At 47.4% G+C, this 14,825-nt stretch overlaps 1 protein-coding gene across 4 annotated transcripts in view; it reads left to right on the top strand.

Annotated features, from left to right (window-relative positions):
* Positions 1 to 14,825, top strand: part of HYDIN (HYDIN axonemal central pair apparatus protein) — a 298,798-nt gene that overhangs the window by 231,246 nt on the left and 52,727 nt on the right. For all 4 annotated transcript variants that reach the window (XM_070397848.1, XM_070397849.1, XM_070397847.1 and 1 more), the window contains 9 exons: positions 2,018 to 2,223; positions 2,433 to 2,615; positions 3,946 to 4,065; positions 6,716 to 6,875; positions 6,980 to 7,152; positions 7,773 to 7,971; positions 9,777 to 9,876; positions 12,120 to 12,219; positions 14,620 to 14,788. In XM_070397848.1, the coding sequence (XP_070253949.1) occupies positions 2,018 to 2,223; positions 2,433 to 2,615; positions 3,946 to 4,065; positions 6,716 to 6,875; positions 6,980 to 7,152; positions 7,773 to 7,971; positions 9,777 to 9,876; positions 12,120 to 12,219; positions 14,620 to 14,788 (1,410 nt within the window). The remainder of the gene's footprint in view (positions 1 to 2,017; positions 2,224 to 2,432; positions 2,616 to 3,945; positions 4,066 to 6,715; positions 6,876 to 6,979; positions 7,153 to 7,772; positions 7,972 to 9,776; positions 9,877 to 12,119; positions 12,220 to 14,619; positions 14,789 to 14,825) is intronic.

The raw sequence follows: 14,825 nt of genomic DNA, 5'->3' as shown, positions 1-14,825 counted from the left end.
CCTTGGCCGTCTCCCTCCCCAGGCCAGCAGCGGAGCATGGTGCTGGGTGTCACGCCGCTCAGGTGCTTCCCCTCCACCCGCCGGGGATCCTGCCGAGGACCCCGCACCAGCCTCTCCCTGGGTCTGGCTTTTCCTACTTCCCAAGAGGAAAATGAAAATGACTGGTTTTCACCTTCCAACCTGTCCATTCCCCAGGCAGGGTCTAGGGAACTTGTCAAATTACTCAGAAGCTCATCTGTAAGAGAAAAGGAAGCAACACTAGTCTTTGAAAAAGATAGTGTCATGTATGCATGAAGCTAAGTAGTGTACGCAGTGCCTAAGAATACAAGAATCGACAGACACAGGTTAAGGGAACACACACCACTAGAGAAAAGACAGGTTACTGAAGAAACGGTGATGGGAAAATTGGCTATTTTATCTCCTTGCCTGATACAATGCAGTAATATTAATTCCAGCTGGATTAAAAGTATAAGCAACAAAATGAAATAATGTAAAAGTAGAAGAAAATATATACACTATGACTAAAGCAAATCACAAAGGGAAAATAGATTTGACCAGCGATGTGCAGAGGATGTGTACATTCAAAATTATGGAGGGCGTTTTTATTCCCAGAAGAGTAGGCTGGGCCAAAATTTGAATCTCTTCACATGACCTCCTACAAACCATGCACATCACCAAAGACTAAATAAAATCAGCAGCAAATAGAATTACCTTTAGGCCCTGCCTACAGCTCCAGTGGATGACAGAGAATGTGCCCGTCTTCAATGTATAAGCAAGCAGGAAGTCAACATCTTCGCTGAGCAGCAGCCGTGGGCAGGGCTTACTAGAGCAGAGCCCAGATGAAAAAAAGTAAAGAAAACTTGCCACCTCAGAGGTGACTATGACTCTTTTCTGAAAATTGGCCATTACCAGGAAAGAGTTGAGCATTCTTTAGCTTAACCATTTTAGGAGGAACTCTAGTCTATCTCCAATTGACAAAGGAAAGCTCTTCATTCTAGAAGAATGACAGCTGACATTATAGAAAGAATAGAATGAGAAAAGTATTATTCTGTTATCCGCAGCAGACGGGGGGTGATTAAGGCACTCCAGTGGGTACAAAAAGCAGCAGTTTGTTGGGGAACGAGACACGCACTGGAGCTAGAGCGTCATCCCACAGGTGACTGGTCCGCTTTGGAGGGAAAAGTCTTTCGTGTCCACATCTGGCAGGTGCCCCTCCAGCCACACGAACACACCTTTGCATCTGTCACTGTGGGCCAACCTGGCATTATCTGTCCCCCACTCTGGCAGAGTGTGATGTACACAGCATCCTCTATAAATCTAATCAAGCTTTGAAGCCTAATTTTCAGTGTATAGGAAATACAGGGAATAAAGGAATAAGTTAGATGTCACTCTGAGAACAGTCAGAAAATTTTCAAACTATGGAATATCCTATAAGAACACAGAACTAGTATCTCCAAACAATCAGTGTGATTGGGAGGGGGCACGCGGTCTCCATCAAAAGATACTAAAGAGCCTTGGCCAGTTTCGCTCAGTGGTTGGAGCATCGGCCTGCTCACTGAAGGTTTGATTCTTGGTCAAGGGCAGGTGCCCCTGCTGCAGGTTCACTCCCCATCCCCTGATTGGGGCACATGTTGGAGGCAGCCAATCCCCGTGTCTCCCTCCCTCCCACTCTCTATCAGGAAAACAATGGGGGGAAAATATCCTCAGGTGAGGATTAACAAACAAAAAAAGATACTAAAGAAACACCACAAAATGCAATATAGGAACCCAGTCCCTGCCAGAGCCAAGCTTTCTTGAGGTCTTGGCCTCAGGGAATGGCCACATTCTGGACTTCTCTCCTCTACTTCTCTTCTGCCCCGGTGTGGGAGGCCGGGCCCTGCCCGCTCCAGGCAGCCACCAGCATCCCCAGCCTGCGGCACATCACCCCCGCCTGCAGGCAGCTGTAGGCATCTGTGTCTCCTGTTCGTACGTAAGATGAGCATGTGAGACCTTGTGCTCGTTTCTGATTTAACCCCAGGAGGAGCCGAACACTTCGTCTAAAGGGAACAAGCAGAAACCGAAAGAAAAAACAGCAGAGCAGGTTCGGGATACTCTGAAGGACAAACGCCGCATCGCCTTCAACAGGAAGGGCCTTTCTGGGGCCATTTCTGGCACCGTTTCCCCCCTGTCAGACATGGACCAGAACAACTTGTCTGGGCAGCACTCCCAGGACAAATTCATCAGGTGGGCCCCCAAGTAACCGCAGCCGGGCCGGGGGGCGGCAATGCCCAAGCCCCACATGGAGGGGGCGGCTGTCAGGGCACCGGATGGGAACAGGGCAGCTCTGCCTGTGGGGCCCTGCAGACCGCCCTGCAGAACCCCAGCAGGACAGGACTCCTCCCGAGCAGCAAAGGGAGCATTCTCACTTGAAAGGCCCGTGTGGTCATTTGCAGGTTGAATCATTTCCGGTGGATTGTGCCGGCCAATGGCGAGGTGTCGTTGAGAATACAGTTCTCTGCTACTGATCTCGGGAACTATGACCAGACGTTCAACTTTGAGATCCTTGGAACTTGCCGCCAGTACCAGCTTTATTGCCGTGGTGTTTGCGCTTATCCATACATTTGCCAAGACCCAAAGTAAGTGTCTTTTATTTTCAAAGAAAGACAGACACATTTTAGTTCTCCTCCATGCTACTTTGAACAAGGAGGCTCATATATATATATTAGAGGCCGGGTGCACGAATTCATGCACATTGAAAGGAAATTAATTAGAAGGTGGCTAGAGGGGCGGGATTGGGCGAGACGGGCTGGACATGCCCTGAAGCCAACCACCTGCGGTCCCTCCCCATCCGGCTGCACCTGGGGCAGTGCCAGGGCTTGAAGGGCATCTGCAGAGTGAGCAGGATCCCTCTGGCAGATAGGGTCCCTTGGCCTGGCCTGTGGGGATTGGCCGAAACCGGCAGTCTGACATCCCCCTAGGGGTCCCAGAGTGTGAGAGGGCACTCTGCAAAGTTGCTGTCACTCAGCAGCTCCTGTGTTGAGTGTCTGCCCCCTGGTGGTCAGGGCACATCATACCTACCAGCTAGTCAACCAGTCGGCTGGTCTGCCAGTCGCTTATCCTTTTATATATATACACTAGAGGCCCAGTGCACAAAAATTTGTGCGCTGGGGGGGGGGGGCGGGAGGGGGCCCCTCAGCCCACCCTGTGCCCTCTCGCAGTCTGGGACCCCTCGGGAGATAACAACCTGCTGGCTTAGGCCTGCTCCCGGGTGGCAGAGGGCAGGCCCAATCCCTAGGTGCAGCCACAGGAATGACGTGATGCCACGAGACTGAGATGAAGCTAATATTTGACCAGTTACTTTGCTTATTCAATCAATAAGCAAACAAACAGATTTTATATTTAGTGTAAGACATTTTATGCTGAAATAGGTGTGAATCTCCATGGGTGCGCTTTTTTATGAGCCCCCTATGAACCCCAAAAAGGCACCTTGCCGAGCAGGCTAGTGGGGCAAGCACACCTCCCCGCCTCCAGGGAAGGGGCCTTTTATAGCTTGTCCACCAAGAGGGCCTTTTGCAATTTTGATTAAGGAGCCACCTTGGACGAGGAACTCAGGAACTAGTTAATATCTGCAAGAACTAGTGTTGCATGGGATTCTTGGGAATTTTTCTAGCTGGCACACCAGAACAGGGTCATCCCACTCAGTTCTGTCATCAGCCCCTCATTATGAAAGACAGTAGTGGGAATCTTTTTTCTCAAGTTCAAACTGCACTGTTTTCACTCAGGCCAGGGGAAGGGAAGGAGAAGGAATAATGGCTCAACAAAAGTCTTCAAAATTAAGAATCATCTGTCTCCAGACACCTGGACCCTCTGCTGACCAGGGAGTGTTGGGTTCCTGTAAACATCAGGGGGTGGCATTGAACTTCCTCTCAGGCAGCCTCTCCTCTTCTCTTCCTCCCCTGTGTCCAGAGTGGTATTCCCTCAGCGGAAGATGGACATGAAAGCAGATGAGATCATCTTTAAGAAGTACATTATCAGCACGGACACGTTTTACTTTGGGCCACTGCTTTGTGGAAAATCAAGAGATAAGTAAGTATGCCATTATCTTGAGGCAGATTTTAGACCCCTGGGTTGGGCTCACGAGTGTCACAAGCAGAGTTTCTCTGTAGACATAGCTTTTATTAATGCTGCCTCAGTCCCTGAACCACAAATTGGGAGAACTGAGTTCTTGTTCCCCAAGTTTCTGCTAAGATGAATGGGGGTGCCATTTTCCAAGATGGGAGAACCTGGAAGAGGACCAGGTTTTGGTGAGGGGGGAGGGATAGGATCAAGAGTTCACTTTAGGATGGGTTAAGTTTGGGATGCTTGGAAGCTATACCTTGTAGCCACATAAAGCAGGGAATAGGCTATACCGTTTTGGTTCTCAGAGTTTTGTTGCCTGTCCTCAAGACAACAAAAGCTACGGGTGTGGATGAGATTGCTTGTGAAGAGAGGCTACAGTAAGGAGAGAAGGGCCTTAGATGGAGCCCTGAAGAATTCCACCACACTCCAGAGTTGAAGCCAGCACAGGAGATGAGAAAGAGGGCCAGAGCTATTGTCAGAAACCAGAAAAGAGTGGGGTCATGGAGCCACAAGAGGAGGGTATTATTGACCACAGTTGAATGTTGCAGAGAAAGTAAAGAGATGAGGACACCAGTGTCCACAGGATTCAACAACATGGAGGTCCCCAGAGGCCTTAGCAAGAGCCCTTTGGGGGGGAACTTCTGAAGATGTAGCCCAAGTGCAGTGATTTGAGGAGTCAGTAGAAGGTGAGGAAACGGAGGCAAGGTGTGAAGATAGCTCTTGGGGACAGCTCGGCTGCGAAGGGAATTGAGAATGGGAGGGAGACATGGAGTCCAGGGAAGGCAGTTCATACACGGTTGTTCTTACAATGTTTGGATGCCAAGGGGAAGTAGGGAGGGAGAGGTTGGGGTTGCAGGAGAAAGTACGGGCCATCAGCTCCCCGAGACAACACAATGGGATGTGTAGGTATTGGCTTTGCCAGGAAGAGACACCTTCATCTATTACAAGGAGGGACAAAGGTGAGATAGCTTCAGGTGCAGGTAGGCTTACAGATTTGGTTGGAACAATGAGAAGGTGCCCATGCAACTGTCTGTTCTCTCCATGGGAAATGATGGGAGGACTTCTCCAGTGAGGGAAGCGGAGGGAAGTTAAAAATGCTGAGAAAATGGAAAAGGTGTGAAAAAGTTTCTGTGGAAAGTGAGAGAGAGAGAGCTTATTAGAGAAATAGATTAAGATTCCCAGCAAAATTGGAGGCCCTGGTGAGGTTGATGATTATACATTTTTGGTGATATTAGTTTTTTAAGTTAGACACAAATTTCTTATTCTCTAGGCAGGGAGGTAAGACCCAAACTGAAACCAAGGTCTCAACATGTCATCATTCAGTCTAGCATGCATTGTGATAAGTATAGAGGGTTTATTTCTATGTTTACTGGTGGAGCTGAAGAGCCATCTTAGTTCCCCATTCCCTTAATACCTCCAGTTTGTTTCCTGAGGTGCTGGACTAGAAAGTGAAGGTGCAGAAGGTTTGCTGATGATAGAGAGGATCTTCAAGGCCCAGGAGAAGGGCTTGGGAGAGAGGAAGGTGGGTCAGGTTGATGGGCATGAGGTACAGAGAAGCCTGGTGGTGGGAATCAAGGAAAACATGGCCATTCGGGACAGCACTGGAACTGGAACACAGGATTTGGGGCCAAACAGCACTGGTCCAGGAGGAGGACAATTACAGTGGCCCAGAAACAAGGACCAGTGCAACCAGGTATAATTCATTTATTCTTTTAAACCTTACTGAGCCTCAGCGTGCTCGTTTGCAAAGTGGGAAAACAGTAGCACCCACCTCACAGTCAACGAAAACTGCCCTGGATTGTGCATGTGAAACTTACAGCACAGCCCTGGAGGGTGGCTGTGAAGGCCACCACCCCTCCGGCAGTCCCACAGAGAGTGCTGTGACTCTCTGACTCTGATTTGCTCCCTGCCATGCACTCTTCCTCCTTCCTCCATCATAGCCTGTCCACAAAGCTTTGCGGGCTGTTTCTGGGCACCAGTGGGTACTATGGTACCTTGCCTTCCTGACCTATCCTATTCTCTCTGACGATGTGTGTCTGTGCTGGCATTTCTTGTGCGGTTCCTTTTCTGAGTGCCAATAATTGAGCAGCTTCCAGTGCTCAGGCCGCTTGACACTGTGGCTCTCATCCTAACGTCCCAGGAAACAAACAGCCCTATAACAGCAAACATCGCCAAATGAGTCCATGATGAAACAGTAACATCCTGTGTGGGTGCCGAAGGCGGTGAATGAGGTCATCTCTAAGACAGATGTGAAATGAATTACTCAGATGATCAGCTCTTCTGGGAAGATAAGCCCTGGAAAGGAGAGAGCTGTATATTTCTTAGAATTCTTTACAACAATAACAACCATTTTTTGAGCATTTGGGATCTGCAGCTGTGCTAAGAGCATTGGCCGCACTCATTCATTTAACACTCCCAGAAATCCTGAAAGTATTGGAATCATCCCATCTGAGAGATGAGGAGACCAAGATTTGGGGGCAAGGATCAGGCTGCCTCAGTGTAACCACTCTGTCCTTTGGAATTGTCTTGACCCCCACAACTGCCTTTTCCACCTGAGATCTCAGGCAATCCTCACATCCACATTCCTAATTTATCCCTCATTTTTGTTCATTTCCAGGTATAGGTCATCTTTGTTCCCAGGCAACATGGAGACACTGACAATCCTGAACAATTCCCCAATGGTCACGGAGGTGTTCTTCTGTTTCCAGAATGATGTCAAAGCAAATACCTACTTCCTGGAACCCCTGAACATGATTCTCAAACCCAATGAGAAGCAGGTATAGCCCCATGGAGACCAGTCCACCAGGGTAAGACTTTCTTGGGAAATTTGAGGCCTTGGTATCCTCAGTGTAAATGCCCTTTGTTTCACCTCTTCCACTAGATACTGACCGTGTGGGCCTACCCCACTGCAGTTGGTATCTTTGAAGACAGCATAGTCTGCTGCATCAAGGAGAACCCGGAACCAGCCATCTTCAAATTAAGCTGCGAGGGGGTCCGCCCAGAACTGGATGTGGAACCCAGGCAATTGCATTTTGACCGGCTTCTGCTGCACAGGTCAGCGTTCTCGATGCCACCAGGACTGGGATGGAATTGTAGGAGTACTTAGTTCTAGGGTGGCCAACTCATCTGGATTTGCTCAGGGCTTTCCTGGCTTTAGCACTTAGAGTCCCACATGATGGGAAACTTCTGGTCCTGTGCAAATCAGGATGGTTAGTAGCCCTATTTGCTGGACTTCAGCCGCATCAAGACACCCCCCACTCCCACAAGATCAACCGCCAAAGTGTGAGCACATTTGCATTTTTCTCAGAAGAAAGACTAGCTTTTTCCCAATTCTCAAAGCAGCCCATTACCCTAAAAGTTTAAGAATATTTAGCCTAGAGATTATAGCACAAACAGAGAACATTAGCTCAAAACCAGAACGTACATATTTGTTCATTGGAATCTATGATTCTAAATAGAGAATGTTTCTTTCTGGAGCTGCTGGGTCAGAATGGATGAGATGATATTATGATATGGATGCTGCATTCTTTGATGGATACTGTCAGGCCCCGTTCCTTGATAAATACTGATTAGTGAACTGAGCTATAATTGAAATAACCAGAAGTACTTCCTCTGACCTGCCACAATAAATCAAAGTCACTTGAAACTGACAAAATGTCTTCTGGTCTCTGCAGAAAAGAATCCAAAGTAGTTCTTTTCCACAACGTCACGGCCCTGCCCGTGGCCTGGCGGATCACCAGCCTGGAGCACCTGGGCGAGGACTTCTCCGTGTCCATGCTGCAGGGCACCATCCCCCCCAAGGCTGACTATAGCCTGCAAGTGCACTTCCAACCCTCCAAACCCGTCAACATCAAGAAGGCGTTTCGGTTGGAGGTGAGGCTTCACCCATCTTCAGACTTGGTCGTCAAAATGTGTACGCACTGGGATCTCTGACTCACACACGACCAACACATACACACACACTGCCAACACAAATACACACAACCTTCCACACACACCGTCCACAACACACTGCCAACACATACACACTGCCAACATACACTAAGCCGGGTCTCCCTGTTACATTTGACAGCCCAACCCACAGTTTCTGCTCTGCATACACTGTGAGCTCCCTGAAGGCAGCCTCCTTCATGGTGGGTTTCCCAGGGCTAAGAACAGAGCACTCAGTCCGTGCAGAGTGAATGAGTGCTTGGCGAAAGAAAAGATGGAAACTCTGAGTTAAAACTCGAATTTGGTGATATTCACAAACTTCCCTCTTGGCACCCAAAGCACCAGTGATGGGGAGTGATGACAATTTGTCAACTTGCGGCTTCGGCAGAGAAGCGGGCGATCTCTAGGCAGACGCAGGAGAGCTGTACCCACAGCCCAGTGCCCTTCACGTTGACAAACGGACCATTCCCACCCCCTCACTAGTCTCAGGAGTCAATGGTTGGGTCCAGCTGACACCAGTTCAGATGTTTCTTGGGACAGTAAGGGAGGAATTACCCCCAGGGGTGACAACAGAGGGGGACAGTGAGCAACTGGAGGCTGGGGGCCTTGCTTTTGTTTTCTTGTTTTTGTCTTTTACATTTCTGAGTTTAATAGTAGTAATGTTCATGTAAATAAGGCATTTGAAACTTGCAGAAGAAAAACATTAAATACTTTTTATGAAAAATCTAGGACTTTTTCTACGTATTAAGCCAGAAGCAAAGAACAGAACAATTCAGATTTACCAAATAGGTAGAGCAAGGATGATGAAGAATATACAAGTGTTCCATTTCCATTATTGGAAGAGTGCTCTTCAGGTTTATTTTATTTCAGAGTTCTAAAGAACACTTTTCTGCAATTTATACTCACAGACCAGACTTCAACAATATTGCAACAATCATGCAAATAATTTAAACCCAGTTATTGGACAAGATAGAAAATGCGGTCTCATTTTTCCATTCTTATATTGATGGTCTACACCAGAATTCCCCCAAAGGGTGCTATGAAGAACACTTATCCTACCAAATGTTCAGTGAAGGCCAAATTCAAATATATTTCAAAAATAACCCTAACCCTAGCTGGTTTTGCTCAGTGGATAGAGCGTCAGGTTCGATTCCAGTCAAGGGCACGTACCTCAGTTGTAGGTTCAATCCCTGGCCCTGGTCAGGGCTTGTGCAGGAAGCAGCTAATTGATGTGTCTCTCTCACATCGCTGTTTCTCTCTCTGTGTCTCTCCCCTTCCCTTCTACTCTCTCTAAAGATCAATGGGGAAATACCCTCAGGTGAGGATTAACAAAAAAATAAAAACAAAATTCTATTCTATAGGACATACCCATAGGATAGAATTTTTTAAAAATAAATATTCCTGCCCTAACCAGTTTGACTCAGTGGATAGAGCATTGGCCTGTGGACTGAAGGGTCTCAGGTTCAATTCCAGTCAAGGGCATATACCTTGGTTGCGGGCCCATCCCCAGTGGGAGGTGTGTAGGAGGCAGCTGATTGATGTTTCTCTCTCATCAATGTTTCTAACTCTCTATCCCTCTCCCTTCCTCTCTGTAAAAAAAATCAATAAAATATATTTTTTAAAAAATAAATAAATAAAATATTCCTATCACATTCCTTTCATGATTCCCACTGCGTGTTACGTAGTTCAGGCTCTAAGTACCTCGTGGGTCTTGCTTTTACTGAAGACTCTCTCTCTCATCCCAACAGGTTTTGGACCCAGACAATCTTGTTGGAGTTGTTCAGATTGAAAACATCATGATCATTGCAGAGTCCTACGACATGGCCTTGGACATCACCTTCCCCAAAGGTGTTTAGCAGTCACATCTTCTGGTGCAGTGTAGTGCAGGGTGACAAGGACTATACTGGGTGGAGGGTGACGTACCCTGAGATGGGAATCTTTTGGTGCAGTATAGGCGGTTATTGGAGGAGGGGTAGGATGTCAGTAAATAGTAACGCGCGCCCCAGAGTGATGTTAGCAACATTACAAGAATCTCAGTTTGTCCAACTGGAAACGCCGGCAGGGGGAGGGGTCATGTAGATACAACATTTGCAGAGCTCTTTTCTGAGCAGTCATCTGAGAGTGAGTACCATCTTCCTGCCTGTATTAGTTTTCTGTCACTGCTGTAACAAATTCCCACAAACTTGGTGGCTTCAGACAATAGAAATGTCTTATCTTTCAGCCCTATGGATCACAGAATCCAAAATGAATGTCACTGGACTAAAATTAAGGTGTTGGCAGGGCTGCATTCCTTTCTGGAAACTCTGGACAAGACTCCATCTCCTGGCCTTTTCCAGCTTCTAGAAGCCACCCCCATTTCTTGTCTCATGGTCCCCTTCCTCCATCTTCAAAGCCAGCCAAGAATGTTGGGTCAAGCCTTTCTCAAGTTGCCGTGTCTCTGGTTCTCCCATGTTTGTCTCCCTCTTTCACTTTTAAGGATTCTTATGATTGTATTGGGTCCTTCAGAGAATCCAGGATCATCTCCTTATGTTAAAGGCCGATGATCAGCAATCTGAATCCCATCTGATACCTTAATTCCCCGTTGCAATGTAAACTAGCACATTCCCAGGTTCTCTTGGGGCAGGAGTGGCATGATTCTGCCCACCACATGGCCCCATCACCCAGCTTAGATAGAGCCTTTGACCATGCCCTTTTCCACCTCCCTCCTTTCTCTGATAGATCTCAACAAGATTCATAGAATGTTAGAACTACATGTTTGCCTAGATGTCATCAGTCTCATGTACAAAGATAGTTACCACAGCATTATTTATAACAATGGAAGAGTGGAAATAACCTAAATTTCTATCAGTAATGGAATACTGTTATTGTAGGAATAATACTGTAAATTATGGAACAGCCATATCACGATATGTCGTACACCCATTAAGATCACATTGAGGCCCTAACCAGTTTGGCTCAGTGAATAGAGCGTCAGCCTGCGGACTCAAGGGTCCCAGGTTCGATTCTGGTCAAGGGCATGTACCTCAGTTGCGGGCACTTCCCCAGTAGGGAGTGTGCAGGAGGCAGCTGATTGATGTTTCTCTCTCATCGATGTTTCTAACTCTCTATCCCTCTCCCTTCCTTTCTGTAAAGAAAATCAATAAAATATATTAAAAAAAAAAAAAAAAAAAGATCACATTGAGGATGCGCTGGCCAGTTTGGCTCAGTGGATAGAGTGTCAGCCCACAGATTGAAGGGTCACAGGTTCAATTTATGTTCAAGGGCATGTACCTTGGTTGCAGGCTCTGTTCCCCGGCCCCAGTTGGTCAGGGCACGTGTGGGAGGCAACCATTCAATGAATCTCTCTCACACCAATGTTTCTCTCTCTCTCTCTCCTCCTTCTTCCCATTCTCTCTAAAAATCAATGGAAAAATATCCTGGGGTGAGGATTAATAATAACAACAAAAGATCACATTGATGAGTTGTTGTTAATTATGTGTGGAAATTGTTATGATGTAATGCTAAGTAAAGCAATACAAATTTATATATAACTAGAGGCGCAGTGCACGAAATTTGTGTACGGGTAGGGTCCCTAGTGGCTGCCCGCTGCTGGCTGCCCTCCTTCCCCCCGACTGCCTGCTGCCACCACTGCCGCCACCACAGGCGGCAGGGCAGGGTCGGCCATGGGGAGGGGCTGAGGGCTGTTGGCCGGCCAGCCCCGCCCCCCAGTGGAACTCCCAGTGGAACTCCTGGTTGAGGGGACAATTTGCATATTAGGCTTTTATTATATAGGATATCCCAACTCTGTACACCATACGCTTAGTGCAAAAAGATTGTTTGAATACTGGGAGTTTTAGCTACTGGGAGACATAAAAGGACAGTGAACCTAAGATAGAAGCCAGAGGGAACTGCCCCATTGAATTGGGTGCAAGAGCAGTGTCTGTTGTTTGCGAAGATGCAATTACAAAAGCTTTTCTAGCCATGATGTTTTCAGAAAGCAAATTCTCTGAAATTATCACCATGGCTTTTCCACGTGACATGCAATAGGAAGTCCCCCTGCTTCTTGTTCCCACGCCCACTTATCCTCCCCATCCCGGCCCTGGCCTCTGCAGGAGCAGAAGGAGGCCTCGATTTTGGGACCGTGAGAGTCCTGGAGGAGGTGAAGCAGCCCCTGCAACTGAAGAACCGTGGGAAATATGAGATCATGTTCAGGTAACCTGAAAACCATCCGGCATGTGGTCATCTGTGTCCACTCCTGGGGAGAAAAATGTGTCTAGGAGATTTTTTTTAAAATGTTTGGGGCAATCATAAGGACCATCTCTGCTTTTAGCCTCTCCTGGTTTCAATGAAGGGAATTCCAACTGCTAAGAGAGCAGAGATGCTCACACTGCTCTCAACTCTGCGGCTTTGTGGAGACCCTTAAGGGCCCTCTGAAGGCACCTAGTGCCACGGGGCCTGAGGGGGAGATGCTGTGAATAGGAGATACTGGGAGGAGGAGGTCCTGGGGTAGAGGGAGAGATGGAGATGGGGAACCTGGCCTCAAGTTGCCCTGCCCTGTCTTCAGCTCCTCTGTTTCATAAATTGACATTCTACATAAGATTTCAGGTGGGTAGATGTTCCAATTTTCTTTTTTAATTTTAAGAAGCGCTGTTTGTATACATTCCTAATGGCAGCCTAATGGACTAGAGGTTCAGCTTATGCTCATCTCTTGAGATTAAAAATATGGTGATAGCCCAGCCAGCGTGGCTCAATGGTTGAGTGTCAACCTATGAACCAGGAGGTCCCAGTTCAATTCCTGGGCACATGCCCAGGTTGCTGGCTCAATCCCCAGTAGGGGGCATGCAGGAGGCAGCCGATCAATGATTCTTTCTCATCATTGATGTTTCTCTCTCTCCCTCTCCCTCTCCTTTCCTCTCTGAAATATATATATATATATATATATATATATATATATATATATAGTGATAGCCAGAGGGAAAGGGGATGTGGGGATGTGGGGAGGGGAAAGTGGGAAAAGGTGGGATAAATGGGAATAGAAAGAGATTTGACTTTGGGGTGGTGAGCGCACAATGCAATATGCAAATGATGTTTTATTGAACTATACACTTGAAGCGTGTATGGTCTTATTAATTAATGTCACCTCAATAAATTCAATTTTTTAAAAATGAAAGACTAAATAAGGGAGTTTCCTGAGAGAGGAAAGGGTGGTGCTTGGTGGGGGGAGGGAAGAGGTCACTCAGGCAGGGTCACACAAACCTCAGTGGCAGTGCCAGCACCCACAGCCAATCTATTTCTATGAAAAGTCATCCTTCCCCCAGAAGAATTCACACCTGATAAAGGGACTTCCCCTTCACAGATTTGGAAGAAATTCAGTGTATTCGTGATAGGTTTTTTTTCCGCTCAGAAAATGCTGAAAATTCGAGAGGTGCCACTTCAATACCACCATTAGTTAGAACCATGCATTGGAATAAATAAACACAAATGAAAGCTTAACAGACGTAAAAGAAAGCCACTGGCACTCAGGCATTAATGCTGCATGCAACTGTGCCTGTTGGCGAGTTTTGTTTCAGGTTAAGGCCGGGTGTTAGCTCCGCTCTTTCAGGTCACGTGGAAGAGTCACCCTCTGGTTCCAACAGGTGATGAGGGGATTGTGCGGGGAGGTGAGGGAGCGCAGGCGCCTGCAGGCGGCAATGGCGTGACCAGGTCCCCTGGGGCATGAGGATGACATGCAACTCCAGGTGTCCCATCCCAGCTGAAGTTCCTGCTCCTTCTCCAGTCCCCTGCCATTTTCACGAGTCAGCTCATCTCTGTGGTATCTCACCTCACCTCCACGGGGCCACAGCCCCCCTTTCTGAAGGCCTCTCTTATAGGGCTCCTGCCCCCCGCTTTCTCTTCTTTCCTGGGTCCCCTGTCTTCTGAGTCACTGTTTCTTCTGTGTGTGTTGCACCCAGTCTCAGAAAGGGGAGGGAGGGAGATGAATTAATATAATTGATCCTTATCCAGCATCAAGTGTCCCTGTTGGACAGAGATTTCCTGCTAGGGCACCACTTCACCACAGGCTGGAGATGGCTGTCTTTTCCTCAAGCATCACTCACTGGCCCAGTCAGTCCTGGCTAAGGATGGGTAGTCACAGAGTGCAATGCACAGTGGACACTGCTAGGCCAAGTATTTAACCAGGGCCAGAGGCATGGCAGGCACTTAACAGTCTAGAGCAGCGGTTTTCAACCTGTGGGTCGCCAACCTGTGAGTCGAGACCCCTTTGGGGGTCGAACGACCCTTTCACAGGGGTCGCCTAAGACCATCAGAAAACACATATATAATTGCATATTGTTTTTGTGATTAATCACTATGCTTTAATTATGTTCAATTTGTAACAATGAAAATACATCCTGCATATCGGGTATTTACATTACGATTCATAACAGTAGCAAAATGACAGTTATGAAGTAGCGACAAAAATAATTTTATGGTTGGGGGTCACCACAACATGAGGAACTGTATTAAAGGGTAGCGGCATTAGGAAGGTTGAGAACCACTGGTTTAGAGTCTGCTCTCTAGTATCTTGGGTTCCCTGGATAATGACTCATACTAACCTTTATTCTTATCTTCCAGCTTTTCTGTGGACTCCGTAGGCATTACATCCACCAACATAAATTCTATGATCTCAGTCCAACCCAGGAAGGGCTCCATGTCCACAACAGATAAGCCCACAAACGTCCAGGTGTTCTTCCGCGCAAAAAAGGAAGTGAAGATAGAGCAGCAGCCAATTCTGCGCTGTCAGGTGAGAGAGCTCAGTGGCAGGCTTGTGGGATGCATGG

This window comes from Myotis yumanensis, unplaced genomic scaffold, assembly GCF_028538775.1.
Source record: "Myotis yumanensis isolate MYYU_CA2020_CCGP unplaced genomic scaffold, mMyoYum1.0.hap1 SCAF_18, whole genome shotgun sequence".
Lineage (NCBI taxonomy): Eukaryota > Metazoa > Chordata > Mammalia > Chiroptera > Vespertilionidae > Myotis > Myotis yumanensis.
Note: the sequence above shows the minus strand (reverse complement) of the source record. Positions and strands in the feature narration are given on the sequence as shown.